The sequence below is a fragment of the Neofelis nebulosa genome, chromosome X, assembly GCF_028018385.1.
Source record: "Neofelis nebulosa isolate mNeoNeb1 chromosome X, mNeoNeb1.pri, whole genome shotgun sequence".
Lineage (NCBI taxonomy): Eukaryota > Metazoa > Chordata > Mammalia > Carnivora > Felidae > Neofelis > Neofelis nebulosa.
In genome coordinates, this window is record NC_080800.1 from 7,030,956 (window position 1) to 7,046,378 (window position 15,423).

General features: G+C 48.1%; 1 protein-coding gene across 3 annotated transcripts in view; it reads left to right on the forward strand.

Annotated features, from left to right (window-relative positions):
- SHROOM2 (shroom family member 2) overlaps positions 1–15,423 on the forward strand; it is a 159,381-nt gene that overhangs the window by 63,462 nt on the left and 80,496 nt on the right. For all 3 annotated transcript variants that reach the window (XM_058713553.1, XM_058713554.1, XM_058713555.1), the window contains exon 2: positions 8,985–9,136. In XM_058713553.1, coding sequence (XP_058569536.1) covers positions 8,985–9,136 — 152 coding nt within the window. The remainder of the gene's footprint in view (positions 1–8,984; positions 9,137–15,423) is intronic.

Genomic DNA, 15,423 nt, shown 5'->3' on the forward strand with positions numbered 1-15,423 from the left:
GACGGTCGCGCCCATTGACTGTCTTGCCCACGTGACCCTAGGCCGTGTGACGCCAAGCCCCAGTGAGTGCCATGCCCACGTGGGGCCTCTCCCACGTGACGGGTGCAACCACGTGATGCCGTGCCCACGTGACTGCCGCCTCACGGGAGCAGGTATAGAGGAAGACAGGCCGCAAGTGGAAAGGGTGACGGAGTCCCCTTCTGGTGTCCCTCCCGTGCCCTCTGCTGACGGTCCTTACTGGTGCCTGCGGCAAGGAGAAGCGGTCACAGGGCCCCTCTGCGGGATCTTCAGGGGAGGCCGCGGAGGGCAGAGCTAGAGCCGAGGCGGCACGTTGCTGACCGGCAACGTGAGAGCCGGAAGTCTTCGTGTCCCTTCTGGCCTGAACCCTCTCTGACACGCGAGGGTGTTTAGAAGATGCTCCTTGGATGTGGCTTTCCGGAAGCCGCCCCTTACGTGCATAGGCCTCTGTTCCTCGGATGCAGGGACGATGTGGTGTTGAGGACTTTGCAGAGTCCTCCTGTCCCGGACCTTTGCCCCGTAGAGAGGAGGCCCTGCCCGGGCCTCATCCGGCCGCAGCCGGGCCCGGGCTCGGGAGGAACGCTTCTCCTTTGGCTCCTGGCGCGGCTGGCCTGGCTTCTGCGCTGTACTCCCGACCGCCAGATGCGGAGCCCCTCCTCTGCCGATTGTGCTTGAGCCGTCCTCCAGATTTCGGTTTCCGTCTCTGGCTGTCCAGTGCAGCCTCCAGATCTTGTCCTCCTCTTCCGTGGGACTTCTGCCTTGACGCTTTTGTTGGCCACATACCCCCTCCGCGCACGAGCTCGTCACCCAGGCGTGTCTTCCTTTTATATATCTCGTCGGCCGGGGTCTGGCCGTTAGTTAACCTGCCTTGGTCCCGTTGTGCAGGCCACATTTGCCTCTCTTTTTACGGGGTCTCACGTGACCAGCTCTCCTTTTAGGGAGGCTGAAAGGAACGTGTTAGAATAGTCAGAGCGAGCCGTCGCGTTCTTAAATGCCTCGGAGTAAACACCAACTCGCTCACCGGGAGACCAAAGCCCAGGAGGTGGGTTGTGGTTTCTTTTGTTAGTTTTAGGGGGGCATCGTTTTGTCTTTTCTCTTGCTTTTTGATTTTGGTTGTCGACCATGAGGAAAAAGAAGAGGTGGTTTTTTTTTTTTCTTTCCACAATTGAGATTTTGTTGGTGGTTTGATGATCCGTACACAGACATTTCATTTTGTCTAGATTGTCTTGAAGTTTATTTATTTATTTTGAGAAAGAGAGAGCATCCCAACTAGGCTCCACAGTGTCAGCACAGAACCCGACATGGGGCTTGAAATCACAAATAGTGAGATCGTAACCTGAGCTGAAATCAAGAATCGGACGCTTAACCGACTGAGCCACCCAGGTGCCCCTCATTTTGTACAGTTTTTAACACAGATACCAAAGACCTAAAAAGATGTAGTCTGTCACTCTTACATAAACCGTTATTCTGGTGACTTTACAGCTTGAAATGTGGAGGCAGATTTTCCTTAGGAAGAGATAAGTATTAGCATCTTGTGTGTTGATAATCTGTTCAATCACAGCGCTCCCCACCTCATTCACAATTCACAATTTAACATCCTAAACACGACTTGTTCAAACTTCCAGGTTTTTCACGGCAGACAACCAAAGTGTTTAGGGAAACTGGGCTAGCACGCTCAGGAACTGAGCGCACCAAGATCAGGGAATGGTTTTCTTTAGGAATTGTGGGGAGAGAGGTAACTTTCAGTGTTCGAGACACACGAAATACACCACCGTGCTTCCAGATTGCCACGTAGCATGCTTTGTACTGTCGGCTGTAAAAACTGCTCCCCTGACCCGTGGAATGTTAAGCTGACCCAGACAGCCAGAGCCTCCTGGGATTCCATATCTTGCTCTTTCCTGGTTGTACTAAAAAATACATAACCAGCGAATGATTTTGCCTCTTAAAAAAAAAAAAAGTTACACTTAACTTGGATGAGGTGAGATTCCCTCCTTAAAAATATTCCCAGACTTACTAAAAAGCTTACATTTCCAAAATAGCGATGAAACTCCCCTCTGGATTCTGTAAGGAGACAGGGCCCACCAGTAAGACGTGGCATGGGATCTTAGGCTGGGCTTCCTTCACCTCTGCTTCTCCAGAGGCTGGGCTCTCCTGAAGCTTTCGTTCCTCTGTTTCCTCAGGTAGATCTGTAGTTTCTTGGTCAGTCCCTTCAGCCTGTTTTCCCATTTGCTTGCCCTTTTTTTTGTTGTTTGAAGAGGTTTTGCTCCATTTCCACTTTTGCTGGTGCAGGTTTTAGCTGACAGCTTGCGTGTCTCCTCTGGGGCTCCCTCACCGCCCCTGCACCCGAGTTGACCTTTCTCTCGGGCATCTTGGCCGTGGAGAGGGTGCCGGTCGGTCCCGAGATGCCGAAGAGCCTTCTAGAAGCTGGGCTGCCTGGCTTGTGTGGCTTCTCTCGTCACAGGGGAGCCGGCAATTATTACTTGTTTGAGTCTCTAACACGTTTAGGTGGAAGTTTCCAGTTTTCAATGGGCTTGTCTGTTACCAGAGATACACACTCAGGTTATTTCACTACTTGATACTTCCCCTGGATGAGTCAGGTTTCCTTTCCGAAGCTTTTTGGTTCTGGGAGAATGAGTAAAATACCGAAATTAAGCAGCCTGAAGCGGTGACATCAGGGATTGCCCCGTCTAACAAAAGGCATTGCTTTGTCATGCAGGTCCTGTTGTCTGGACCATTCTTGAGGTAGAACTGATAAGTTGCACGTGTGATTCGTGGCCTTTGAAATAGGATATTAGACTCCGTGTCGTTTTCCTCCTTTCATTCTGATCTCTGGCCATCGTGATTTTCTGAATCACTCGAGCACAACACCTCCGCACCACTGGCTTCTTTCCTTTGGCCCATTGTGTCCATCTGTGACCACATCGTGAGGTCTTCCCTCACAGCGTCTAGAGTCCTTGCCCACATTCCTGTTCTCTGCCCTGTGTCGTTTTGAGCCCTCGTTTCTGTCCAGCGCCAAGATGGAGGTGAGGATCTTCGTCATCGCCACCTTGTTCTTAGGCAGAAATTCATTTCACGTGTTGTGCCTGCAAGGTTCATCTTCCACAAATACTTGCGTGAATACTATCATTTCCCTATTTCCATGCCTGCTTTCTCTGGGCCTTCACTGCCTACGGGATATTGTCCCAGATTCTGATTCAAGGTCAAGTTCCTAATCTTCTCCCTTCTGCCCTTATCTTCAAACGCCCTCTTATGAGAGCTTTACACCCTGCCAAGCTGACATTCCTGTGACACGCCTGGGCTTCCTGCCTGTGCCCCTGTCTTCACGTCAAGACCCGACTTTGGGATGTCCTCCCCGAAACACACACCTCCTTTCAAGTTGTGTTCATGGCCCTTCCCATTTGTGAAACTGCATTTCCGCCCCCGAGACAGAGGTGAACATTGCCCCTCGTGCTGCCCCCTGCATTGGACGCGATTCCTTTCAGTGTATGTCTGGTCCACTCCCCGACCCGATTCTTTTGCCTCTGTGGGTCTTCATTCCCGATCATCTGTAACGTCTGTTCCAAGAAGTATGAAAACTTTGTTCCAAAATGACTCTTGGGCATTTAGGTGATTCAGTCGGTTCAGTGTCTGACTTTGGCTCAGGTCGTGATTGCACGGTTTGTGGGTTCGAGCCCTGTGTCAGGCTCTGACCTGCCAGCATAGAACCTGCTTTGGATTCTCTGCCTCTCTCTCTCTCTGTGACCCTTCCCCATTGCTGCTCCCCCGCTTGCTCTCAAAATAACTAAATGATAAAAAATAAAGGCTTGCGTTAACTGTTTCTCCCCACTGCTGTTTCCAGACAACATATTCCTATAAGAAGAGTAAGGCCTTCTTTACGTCACGGGACATCTCACTTCATCGGGACGGTGAGCGTGGGTTTGCCGTACAGAATGCCAGTTAGTGACTCCGGGTGGAATGTGTGGACTGGCGTGGGCGCTCGGGACTCCCGTTCTGTACGTGTGAAGGGCGTGCCACGTGGGCCCGCATCGTGGGCACGGCAGGGTTTGTCTCTGCCCGCCTCCCGTTGTGCGGGGGACTCTTCTGGGTTGGAGCAGGTGACCTCGGCCGGAACTACCCTGCTGGTGGCTCCCACCCTCTGTACGCGTAGGTGGTCACCCCTACTGGTTAACAGTGCCAAGCACGGTCCTTTGTAGCGTGTGGCCCTCGGGACGGAATGCCCATCAGCATTGGGTTTGGATACACTGTCACGTGCGGGCAGGCAGAGTCCTTATCCTGTGCGGGTAGCACCGACTTCAGGTTTGTTCTTCGCCAAGTTGAAGCCTAATTAATCCCACCTGCTGTGAGATGTTTGGGGGGGGGTATAGAATGCAGGTTTTCAAAGCTGGTTTTTCTTTTACAGCTTCTTCCCCCAGGAGCACAATAAATATCAAAGAGAAACTTTGTCTTGGGGAGGAAGCCAAGGGCGGGGGTGCAGGGGGGAGGGTAAAGCCCCAGCTACTTTATCTCCCAAACCCAGACCGATTTTTTTTCTGGGAAGTGTAGGTGGAGTGCGTTAGGGCGAGGCTGAAGGAGGCTTTGGAATGCAGTCTTCCTTTATAGAGGAGAAACTGGAGAAGTCTTTACGGATGAGAGGAAGTAACATGGTGTTCGTCTCCGTGGCGAAGCCGGAGGACATGACGGGGCTTCACGGGAGTTTTGCACAACTTGTCCATAGAAGTGTTTGTGGGGATGACGCGGAGAAACCCACCAAGTGGTAGCTGAGCCAGACACCGGTGACGTGTCCCCTCCAGGGCCTGCTGCCTTAATAACTGTCCTGAGACCCTGCAGGTCATTAGTCACGGTGGTTTTGCCTAAAGACGTTCTCTTTCACTGCAATTCAAAGGGAATCACTGTAGGGAGGACCTTATGTTCACTCTTATCGTGGGGTCAGGATCTTTTCTTGTAGATACAGAAGAATGTGTGACTTTTAGTATGCTAAATGTGTCTGACACAAAACTCACCATTTTAACCCCTTTAGAATGTGTGATTCAGGGGCGCCTGGGTGGCTCAGTCCGTTAAGTGACGACTCCTGGCTTCAGCTCAGGTCATGATCTCATGGTTCGTGTGTTTGAGTCCCGTGTTGGGCTCTGCACTGACAGTGCAGAGCCAGCTTGGGTTTCTCTCTCTTCCTTTAAATAAATAAATAAACTTAAAAAAACTTGTATGTTCTGTGGCTTCCTCATGGTACCTGGCCCTTGTGTGTTGTGACAAGTCTCCAAAAAGTGCATCCTTCAAGGCTGCACCAAATGCCATGGGCTCTGTGAAAATGTTCCTGGAGGGTCCATCCACACCATAGAGGGCAAGCCGACTTCTCACTCATCTGGTACTTCATTTATCTGTCCCTATATCTCTACACTGCAACTCAAAGCATCGTCTCCTCTCCTGGGAGCTTGTTAAGGATGGTCTTAGAGACGCAGAAGTTGAGGCCCCACCCAGGACCTGCTGAATCAGATCTGCATTTAAAAAACATTTTTTTTAAGTTTTATTTATCTATTTTGAGAGAGAGGGCATGAGCAGAAGAGGGGCAGAGACGGGGTGGGGGGGTGGGGTAGAGAGGGAGAGAGAAAGAGAGAGAGAGAGAATCCCAACCAGGCTCCACACTGCCAGTGCAGAGCCTGATGCAGGGCTCAAGCTCACAAACTGTGGGATCACGACATGAGCTGAAATCAGGAGTTGGATGCTTAACTGACTGAGCCACGCAGCCACCCCCAGATCTGCATTTTAAACCCTGGGAGACTTGTGTGCACATTACAGGTTGAGAAGCATTGGCCTCTAAGCCTAGAAATGTCTTCGAGGCGGGAACTACATCTTGCAAGACCCACTGTCCAGTATCTAGCGGTTTTTTGCATCATACTTGCTCTGTAGATGCTTACTGAAAGAATAAGTACAAACTCTGAACGCAGATGGCTTTTTTTGCACTCATGCCACCAAAGCATTTACCTAATGGAATTCAGGCAATAGTTCACTGGGTACAGACCCAAGTTACCGTCTGCATGTGTTCTGTATTCTAGATTTTGCCCTCCAGATTGTGTACTTAGCGCCAAGAGGAGAGAGAGAGAGGAGATGAAACTGACCCAGGCACGCCTTGAATGCTGCCTTGAGGGCCTGCAGCCTCTGGGTCCCTGTTTTGGGGGACAGGTGCTGGTCTTGACCCCAGCCACCACAGTGCTGCGGGCTCTGGTAGTGACCCCAGCCTGAGCGTTGGTCAGCTTCCCCTGGGGGCTTTCCCCGCACGGGCAGGGTCGCCGGCCGTCCTCGTCAGTGTGAACTTTGGTGGTGGAGGCTTCTGCGATGCTCAGCCTTTCTCCTTTATCTCCTGTGGTTTACCTGGTGCCCTCTTTCACCAGTGCTCTAATTGTTGGGGATCCAGGGTTCCATCTCTGTGGTTATCTGCCCGTGGCTCTGTCTTCTGTCCAGGCAGCCTCCTTCAGTCTCCCCAGCCCCCTGGTTTTTTTTTTTTTTTAAGTTTTATTTATTTCTGAGAGAGAGTGAGTGTGTATGCACAAGCCAGGGAGGGGCAGAGAGAGAGAGAGACAAACAGAATGGAAGCAGGCTCCAGGCTCTGAGCAGTCAGTACAGAGCCCGACACGGGGCTTGAACCCATGAACCACAAGATCATGACCTGAGCTGAAGTAGGACGCTTGACCTAGTGAGCCACTCAGGCACCCTGCCCCTCAAATCTTTAAATATCTTCTGCTTGGGGTCACTCCACGGGTGGGCCACCTTTCCCTGGATGCTCTTCTCCCACAGCCAGCTGCCCACGGACCCTCCACCTGGACAGCCCCTTGGCCTCTCACACAGGACGTGTCAAAAACCTAAGCTCTCCACTGAATGTCACCTGCACTTTGTACCTGGCTGAGCGTGTAATCTTGGGCAGGTGGAAATTTACTTACAACGTGTCTGTTACTGTGTTGGGATAAAATTGTCTAGACTTTTGAAGCCAGTTATTAACAAAAATATGAAGCCATCCATTCGGTTAAGAAGTAGTCGTTTACTTGCATCGATGGTGTTGACTTGCAATGAATAATTGCTTGGTTAACCTGAGAGTTCAAATGTCGTCCTTAGATTTAAGCGGAGATTTGAGGCAACTATCATTCACTTGCAGAACTGAGGCATGTAAGTTGCTTAGTACCCAGTTTTTTAACCCGGAGGAAAGATGTACTGCTCTACTGCTTTGTGAGGGCTTTGTAAGTAACTGTTAGGTTGGCCGCGGCAAACAGTCAGGCAGTGAGCTTTCAGACTGTACACAGATACTCTCACAAACGTTAACTTTGTTCACCGGTTTTCCTAACAGTTTGTCAAGATAATTACTTTTTGGTATAAAACTGGGGTTGGCAAACTGTTTTGTAACAAGCCAAGTAGTAAATATTCTTGGCTTTGTGGGCCAGGCTACTCATTGCTGTCCTGTAGCAATATGTAAGCAAGTGGGTGTGGTTCTATTGCAGTAACATTTTATTTACAAAAAAGAGGGGGGGGGGGCGCATCTGGCTGGATTTCGCTCATGGGCCATAGTTTGCCAAGCACTAGTAGAGAAAGCAGGCAGGGTTAATTGCTGCTGAGATTATTATTACTGTAGAGAAAAAAACTAGGTTTAGTATTTAAAGACCAAGATTTCTCGGGGCGCCTGGGTGGCTCAGTTGGTTAAGTATCTGGCTCTTGATTTTGTCTCAGGTCATGATCTCTTGGTTCATGAGTTTGAGCCCTGAGTGGAGCTCTGTGCTGACATCACAAAGCCAGCTTGGGATTCTTTCTTCCTCTCTCTGCCTCTCCCCTGAGTGTGCACTCTCTTTTTCTCCCTCTTAAAATAAATAAACGTTTTTAAAAATGCCACATGTTGCAGAATTCTTTTTATTTGTTTAAATGTTTACTTTTTAAAATTTATTTATTATGAGAGAAAGAGAGAGAGCACAAGTGGGGGAGGAACAAAGATAGAGGGAGAGAGAAGCCCAAGCAGGTTCCATGCTGCCTGTGCGGAGCCTGACACAGGGCTCGATCTCATGAACCATGAGATCATGACCTGAGCCAAAATCAAGAGTTGGATGCTTAACCGGCTGAACCACACAGGCGCCCCATTGTTCATTTATTTTGAGAGAGAGAGAGAGAGAGAAAGAGAGAGAAAGAGAGAGTGTGTGCAGGGGAGGGGCAGAGAGACAGGGAGAGAGAGAATTCCAAGCCGACTCCACATTGTCAGCACAGACCCCAATGGAGGGCTCTATCCCACAAACCGTGAGATCATGACCTGAGTCAAAATCAAGAGTCAGACGCTTAACCACCTGAAATGCCCAGGTGCCCCTGTAGGATCCTTTTTCTGTGAGCTATCCAGCAAGGGCAAATGCATAGAGACAGGAGGTGGGTTAGTGGTGGCCAGGGCTGCTGGAGGGGATCAGGAGGTGACTGCTCACGGCTACCAGGTTTCTTCTAGGTTTAGGATGTGATGGTTCCACAGTTCTGTGAATATACTAAAAAGTCATTCACTTGTATATTTATGTGGGTGAGTTTTGTGGTATTTGAACTCTCTCTCAGTAAAGCAGTTACAAGAATCTAGGTCTGGGATTAATGTATGAGAAACAGTACATAATAAAAATAATCCATCATTATTGTTGGATAAAGGATTCCAGAAAAGGGCCCTGTATCTTTAGATCCACCGTTTTGGGTCGTGCGTGTTCCGGAGCGCATGCGCTCTTTTCCTGTTCCCTCCGTGAAGGTAGCCCAGGTCCCCGCAGAGGCAAGCGCTGGGTGAGGGATGTGTCCCTCATTCGTCAAATAGGAATCCGCGCAGCCTCAGGGCCTAGATGGGGTCCTGGCCGATCCCATAGCCAGTCATAGAGCTGTGGGCGGCACACGTCACAGGCACGTTGCTCCTGGCTAACTTCTGGGGACTTGCTTTGCTTGTTTGGAGGCTCATGTCACGTGCGTCTTTGTTGCAGATTGAAGAAGGAAGTAAAGCTGCGGCAGTGGACAAGTTACTGGCCGGGGACGAGATCGTCGGCATCAACGACATTGGTCTCTCAGGGTTTAGACAGGAGGCGATTTGCCTGGTGAAGGGCTCTCATAGAACCCTGAAGCTGGTAGTGAAAAGGTAAGACCCACGCCTCGTGCCATTTTCACAAACAGAAGTGAGTAAAATAGCAAAAGGTGAAGCCAGGTCTGCTGATCTGTATCACTGCAAGCAAATCCCAGTTTGGACTTAAGAGGTGTGTGTGTGTGTGTGTGTGTGTGTGTGTGTGTGTGTGCGCGCGCGCGCGCGCGCATGACCACAAAATTCTACTCCTTGGCCAAGTGTGAATCCAGCATCCAAAACTTAAAACATGCCTTCTTCTAGTACTATGCATTGATTATTTGATACATTAAGTGAATTTGAATGCTTTTTTCTTTTCTTTTTTTGATTTAAAATCAAGTTAGTTAACGTACAGTGTGGTCTTGGTTTCAGGAGTAGAAAGAACCCAGGGATTCATCGCTTACATATGACACCCAGTGCTCATCCCAACAAGTGCCCTCTTAATGCCCATCACCCATTTTCACCACCCCAGTCAACCCTCAGTTTGTTCTCTGGATGTAAGAGTCTCTTACGGTTTGCCTCCCTTTCTGTTTGTATCTTATTTTGCCTTCCCTCTCCTGGGTTCGTCTGTTGTGTTTTTTAAATTCCACTTATGAGTGAAATCACATAATATTTGTCTTTCTCTGACTTATTTCGCTTAGCGTCATACATTCTAGTTCCAGCCACACTGCTCCAATGGCAAGATTTTATTCTTTTTCATCACGATGGAACATATTCCATTGTATACATAAACCACATCTCCTTTATCCATTTGTCAGTTGATGGACATTTAGGCTGTTTCCATACTTTGGCTATTGTTGATATTACTGCTGTAAATACTGGGGTGCATATGCCCCTTCAAATCAGCATTTTTGTAGCCTTTGGATAAATACCTAGTAGTGCAGTTGCTGAATCAGAGGGTAGTTCTATTTTCAAGAGCGGCTGCACCAGTTTGCGTTCCCACCGACGGTGCAGGAGGGTTCCCCATTCTCCACATCCTCGCCAGCATCTGTTGTTTCCTGAGTGGTTAATCTTAGCCACTCTGACCGGTGTGAGGTGGTATCTCATTGCGGTTTTGATTTGTATTTCCCTGATGATGAGTGACGTTGAGCATCTTTTCATGTGCCTATTAGAATGCTTTTCTCTTTTCTTCAGCTATAGGTAGGTTCTTCTGTTAGAGAGCTGCACTGACGCTTCAGATGAAGTGTTGTTACCTCTTGTTTCCACAAGGTGGCAGGCTACTGTGTTTTCGCCTTTGAGTGAAAATGGTGCAGGGCTGCCTGTACACTTGTCAGCTACCGGACTTTCTAGCGCTGTGCTGAGGTCTGGGGGGAGCGCGCTGCCTGTTCCTGCAAATCAGATTGCAGAACTTTGGAGGACATGAAGTGGTTAGAAAAGTAGAATGAGGGGCGTGATGTTTTTATGCACAGGAGCAACCCTGAACCCCCATAAAGGTACTTGTGATTTCTTGTCTTCAAATAGAAGTAATTCTCTACCTTGCATTTTGTAGTTGGCTAATTCACACTAAAGTGTTTGCATGCCCCTCCTCTTTTTTTTTTTTAAGTGGGATTAGTGTATTCTTTCAAGTTTAACTGTAGATTTTAAAAAAATAAATGGACTCAGGAGCCTGAGTGGCTCAGTTAAGCGTCCGACTTCGGCTCAGGTCATGATCTCATGGGTTTGTGGGTTCCAGCCCTGTGTCGGGCTCTGTGCTGACAGCTCGGAGCCTGGAGCCTGCTTTGGATTCTGTGTCTCTCTCTCTCTCTCTCTCTCTCTCTCTCTCTCTCTCTCTCTCTTCCTTGCTCACTCTCTGTCTGTCTCAGAAATAAGTAAATAAACATTTTTTAAAAGTGTGTTAAAAAAATAAATAGACTGAAGCATTTACTTCCATTTTTAGTACAAGTAGACTTGAAAGCCTATTCCCAAAGGAATTCACTTTTTATTTTTTATTTTTTTTAATGTTTATTTATTTATTTATTATTATTTTTTTTTAATTTTTTTTTTAACGTTTATTTATTTTTTGAGACAGAGAGAGACAGAGCATGAACGGAGGAGGGTCAGAGAGAGGGAGACACAGAATCTGCAACAGGCTCCAGGCTCTGAGCTGTCAGCACAGAGCCCGACGCGGGGCTCGAACTCACGGACCGCAAGATCATGACCTGAGCCGAAGTCGGCCGCTTAACTGACTGAGCCACCCAGGCGCCCCAATGTTTATTTATTTTTGACAGAGAGAGAGACAGAGCATGAGTGGGGAAGGGGCAGAGAGAGAGAGGGAGACACAGAATCCGAAGCAGGCTCCAGGTTCCGAGCCGTCAGCACAGAGCCCGACGCGGGGCTCGAACCCACAGACCGCGAAATCATGACCTGAGCTGAAGTCGGACGGTCAACCGACTGAGCCACCCAGGCACCCCTCACTTTTTTTTTTTGACTGAAACCATATCCAAGGAGGAGGCTCAGAAACAAGGAAGAAAAAACCCTATTTCATTGCCACACTGAATTAACAACTTCATTTCCAAGTGGTACAGACTACCCTCTCTGTAAATCAGAAAAATAAACTCTTAGATGGGCAGTTTGGGAGCCCTTTGGAGAGGATGAGATAGGAGAGACACTGTCATATTGTATAATTATTCCTTTGTGGTCACGTTAACGACCTTTCTAAGGCAGGATACGTGTTCTAGGATTTAGTGGCGCTTAGTGCAGTAATGATGATGCGAAGGGAAGCGTGCTCCACAGAGGTGAGCTGGCTGTTATCAACTGCCTCGGGGAGTCCTTACCAACTCCCCAGCTGATTGAGGTTGCCTCTGTCGTCTCTCATAGGAATCTGCGGGTTTACTTGAAAATGAGACAGTTTTTTTTTAATGTTTATTTATTATTTGTTTTGGGAAGGAGGTGGGGGGGCAGAGAGAGGGAGGGAGAGAGAATCCCAAGCAGGCTCCGCTGTGCCAACGCAGAGCCCGACACGGGGCTTGAATTCATGGACTGTGAGATCATGACCTGAGCCAAAACCAAGAGTCAGACGCCTGACAAACTGAGCCAGCCCCCCTCCCCCGCCCCCTGAGGCGCCCCCTGAGATGGTAGGCTCTGGCTGTCTTGTTGGCAGAGATATAACAGTTAGCAAGACCCATCAGTGAGATTGTGGGGAACCAGCATGTATTTGATACAATGCCGATTGGACTACAGGTTAGACAGACTTTCTGGCGACTAGTTTGGCAACATGTTTCAAAAGGCAGGTCTTGGACCCACAGTTTTCGTTTCTGGGATCCTAGATACTCAGCAAAGGGAAATTACTGAAATGAATTAGAGACCACCCAGACTGTAAAGTGCTGCTGTTACAAATGATGTCAGCGTTTCCTGACATGGGAAGGCGCCCCACAAAGTCCAGGTGAGTGGAACACATAAGAGCAGTCAGAGAACCGTGTATGTCCCATTCTTACAAGGTTGGTCGGTTGGTTTGTTACGTATGCTTCACGCCAGCATGCAGCCCAGCATAGGGCATGAGCCCAAGACCTGAACTGAGATCAAAGGTCAGATGATTAAGGGGGTTCCTGGGTGGCTCAATCGGAAGCGTCTGCCTTTGCTCAGGTCATTATCTCATGGTTCGTGAGTTCGAGCCCCACGTAGGTTCTGTGCTGACAGCCCGGAGCCTAGAGCCTGCCTCGGGTTCTGTGTCTCCCTCCTTCTCTGCCCCTCCCCCACTCATACTGTCTCTGTCTGTATCTCTCTGTCACTCTGTCTCTCTCTCTCTCTTTTAAAAATAAACATTAAAAGAAAAAGATGGGACACCTGGGTGGTTCAGTTGGTTAAGCATCCGACTTTCGCTCAAGTCATGATCTCATGGCTTGTGGGTTTGAGCCCCGTGTCAGGCTCTGTGCTGACAGCTCAGAGCCTGGAGCCTGCTTTGGATTCTGTCTCCCTCTCTCTCTGCCCCTCCCCTGCTTGTGCTCTCTCTCTCTCTCTCAAAAATAAATAAACATGAAAAAAAAATTTTTTTTTAAAGAGTCAGACATTTAACCCACAGAGCCACCCAGATGCCCCTGTTCTTAGTTTTAATTTTTAAAGATATTGTGGTACAATACATATAACAGAAAAATTACCATCTTAGGAATGCAAGCTGGTGCAGCCACTCTGGAAAACAGTATGGAGATTCCTCAAAAAACTAAAAATAGAATGCAAGCTGGTACAGCCACTCTGGAAAACAGTATGGAGATTCCTCAAAAAACTAAAAATAGAACTACCCTATGACCCAGCAATGGCACTACTAGGCATGTATCCGCGGGATACAGGTGTGCTGTTTCAAAGGGACACGTGCACCCCTATGTTTATAGCAGCACTATCGACAATAGCCAAAGTATGGAAAGAGCCCGAATGGCCATCGATGGGTGAATGGATAAAGAAGATGTGGTGCATATATACAATGGAGTATTACTCGGCAATCAAAAAGAATGAAATCTTGCCATTTGCAATCACGTGGATGGAACTGGAGGGTATTATGCTAAGTGAAATGAGTCAGTCACAGAAAGACAAATATCCTATGACTTCACTGACATGAGGACTTTAAGAGACAAAACAGATGAACATAAGGGAAGGGAAACAAAAATAATCTAAAAACAGGCAGGGGGACAAAACAGAAGAGACTCCTAAATATGGAGAACAAACTGAGGGTTACAGGAGGGGGTGTGGGAGGGGGGATGGGCTCAATGGGGAAGGGGCACTAAGGAATCTACTCCTGAAGTTGTTGTTGACTATATGCTAACTAATTTGGATAAAAATTTAAAAAAATAAAAAATAAAAAAATAAATAAAAGTATATTTATCATGGTGAGCAATAAAAAAAAGAAAATTTACCATCTTAAACATTTTTAAATGTACATTTAAGTAACGTATTACTTATTACTTTTATAGAACTTTATAAATTATATTATTATACTCACAAGTTATGTTTATAACAATAAAAACTGGCATTAAAAAAACTCACTGTATTTTTATTTTAATTTTTTATATTACATTTTTTTTCTTAACTTAAAACAATTTTTAAATTAAGTTTATTTTGAGAGAGACAGTGTGAGTGGGGTAGGGCAGAGAGGGAGAGAGAGAATCCCAAGCAGGCTCCACGCTGACAGCACAGAGCCCAGCACAGGGCTTGACGACCTGTCATGGTCGTGAGACCATGACCTCATGATCTAAGCCTGAAACCAAGAGTCGGACACTTTAACCAGCTGAGCCCCCCAGGCACCCCAGCTCATTGCATTTTTAAAGAGGAAAAGCTTGGGGCGCCTGGGTGGCGCAGTCGGTTAAGCGTCCGACTTCAGCCAGGTCACGATCTCGCGGTCCGGTCCGTGAGTTCGAGCCCCGCGTCAGGCTCTGGGCTGATGGCTCGGAGCCTGGAGCCTGTTTCCGATTCTGTGTCTCCCTCTCTCTCTGCCCCTCCCCCCGTTCATGCTCTGGCTCTCTCTGTCCCAAAAATAAAAATAAAAAACGTTGAAAAAAAAAATTTTTTTTTAAATAAATAAATAAAAGAGGAAAAGCTTTGGGGGTTCAGTGTGCCTGTGCTCATAGGAGTCAGCAGGAGGGTTGGTCCCCAGGAAACCGTCAGCTGTGCACCCTGTTCTGTTCTAGGCAGTGCCCCAGAGAAGGTCTGTTTATTGCTCTGTGATCGGGACAAGAAGAAGGACCCTAAGAAGGCGGGTGTTGGAGTGCTGGCTACGATATATTCTAAGGCTAACATGTATTCTGCATTTATTCAGTTCTTAAAGTAACACCAGGGTGCAGTCGACTCCCTGGGCTCAGAAGGGCATTGGGTGGACCAGGGGCCTTGCACCTCTGTTGTGCGTCTCCGGAGAGCAGCATTGGCACTCACTGCTGATCTTGGGCTTCTTTGTATCATACACGTTCTTGTGCACTTAACGCCTGTATCCGCAGAGATCGTTCTGGGTTGACTGCGCTGAGGTCTGAGTCGCGATTTCTCTTAACGACCCCACGCTGCTCCATAGTCTGGATCCTCCGCTGTTCTACAGAACCTCTGTAGACGGATATCTCTGGTGCTTCTGGTGAAAGCCTGTAACTGCAGCATGTGGTGTCTCTGTACCCGAGTCCGTGTACCTGTACGTACAGGTCGTTGCAGTCCATTTCCAACCTGGGGTTCTTGAATCAGAATTTTGGGGAGCACGAACTGTGATAGCCACCTCCAAATTTCTCGGACCACTTTTCAGGCTCATGTCCACTCTAGCAGAGGTTATTTTCAGTTTAGTTCTGTACTCTTTTCAAATGTGATGGGTGAAAAATGGCTTCATTGGTTAAATGCGCATTTTTAGGGCACCTGATGGCTCAGTC